The sequence below is a fragment of the Pygoscelis adeliae genome, unplaced genomic scaffold (assembly GCF_000699105.1).
Source record: "Pygoscelis adeliae isolate BGI_AS28 unplaced genomic scaffold, ASM69910v1 Scaffold399, whole genome shotgun sequence".
NCBI classification, from domain to species: domain Eukaryota; kingdom Metazoa; phylum Chordata; class Aves; order Sphenisciformes; family Spheniscidae; genus Pygoscelis; species Pygoscelis adeliae.
Genome location: NW_008825609.1, coordinates 1,797,413 through 1,797,963, shown reverse-complemented (window position 1 = coordinate 1,797,963; position 551 = coordinate 1,797,413). Strand labels below are relative to the sequence as shown.

Here is a 551-nt window from a genome sequence, read left to right as displayed (position 1 = left end):
GCCGCGCTCCCCCGTCCCCCCCGGCCACCTCTTCTTCTTCACTTCCTCCTCCGGCTGTGGTTCTTCAGCTCCTCCAGCTCCTTCTCCATCAGGTGGGACTCGGCTGTGGTCTCGGAGAGCTGCAACGCACAGCGAACAACGACAAGAGTGAGCTAGGACTCCTCCAACCTCCACCTCGAGCTACAGCTGCGGGGCTAGCAGCGGATCGGGGACCTCGCAGCCCGTCGCGTACCTCGGACACGCGTGGCAGGACACGAAAGCCCCTTAGAGGGATTGGAGATTGCTCTCCCTCTGGAAGAGCACCTTGTGTTGCGGCAGCGCGCGTGCGCGCACGCGCAACGGGACATTTGTGCCTCGGGAGCCTTCCCGATTTCACGGCACAACTTTTCCAGAGACGTCGCCGAGATTTACAGCCACGGGCCAGCACCCGCGCGAGGGAATTTGTTCCCGCTTGAGCGAGAGGGAAGCTGAGGTTTCACGCTTCCCCGAGATGGCCTGGAAAACCCGGAGAGCGGCTGGGCCTTCTGCTAAGTGCTCCGGCCACAAAAGCC

The 551-nt window shown here is 63.0% G+C and overlaps 1 protein-coding gene across 1 annotated transcript in view; it reads right to left on the bottom strand.

Moving 5' to 3' along the window:
- Positions 1–38: 38 nt before the first annotated feature.
- Positions 39–551, bottom strand: part of CBY1 (chibby homolog 1 (Drosophila)) — a 9,767-nt gene continuing 9,254 nt past the window's right edge. The window contains exon 6 of the mRNA XM_009332675.1: positions 39–119. Within this exon, the coding sequence (XP_009330950.1) occupies positions 39–119 (81 nt within the window). The remainder of the gene's footprint in view (positions 120–551) is intronic.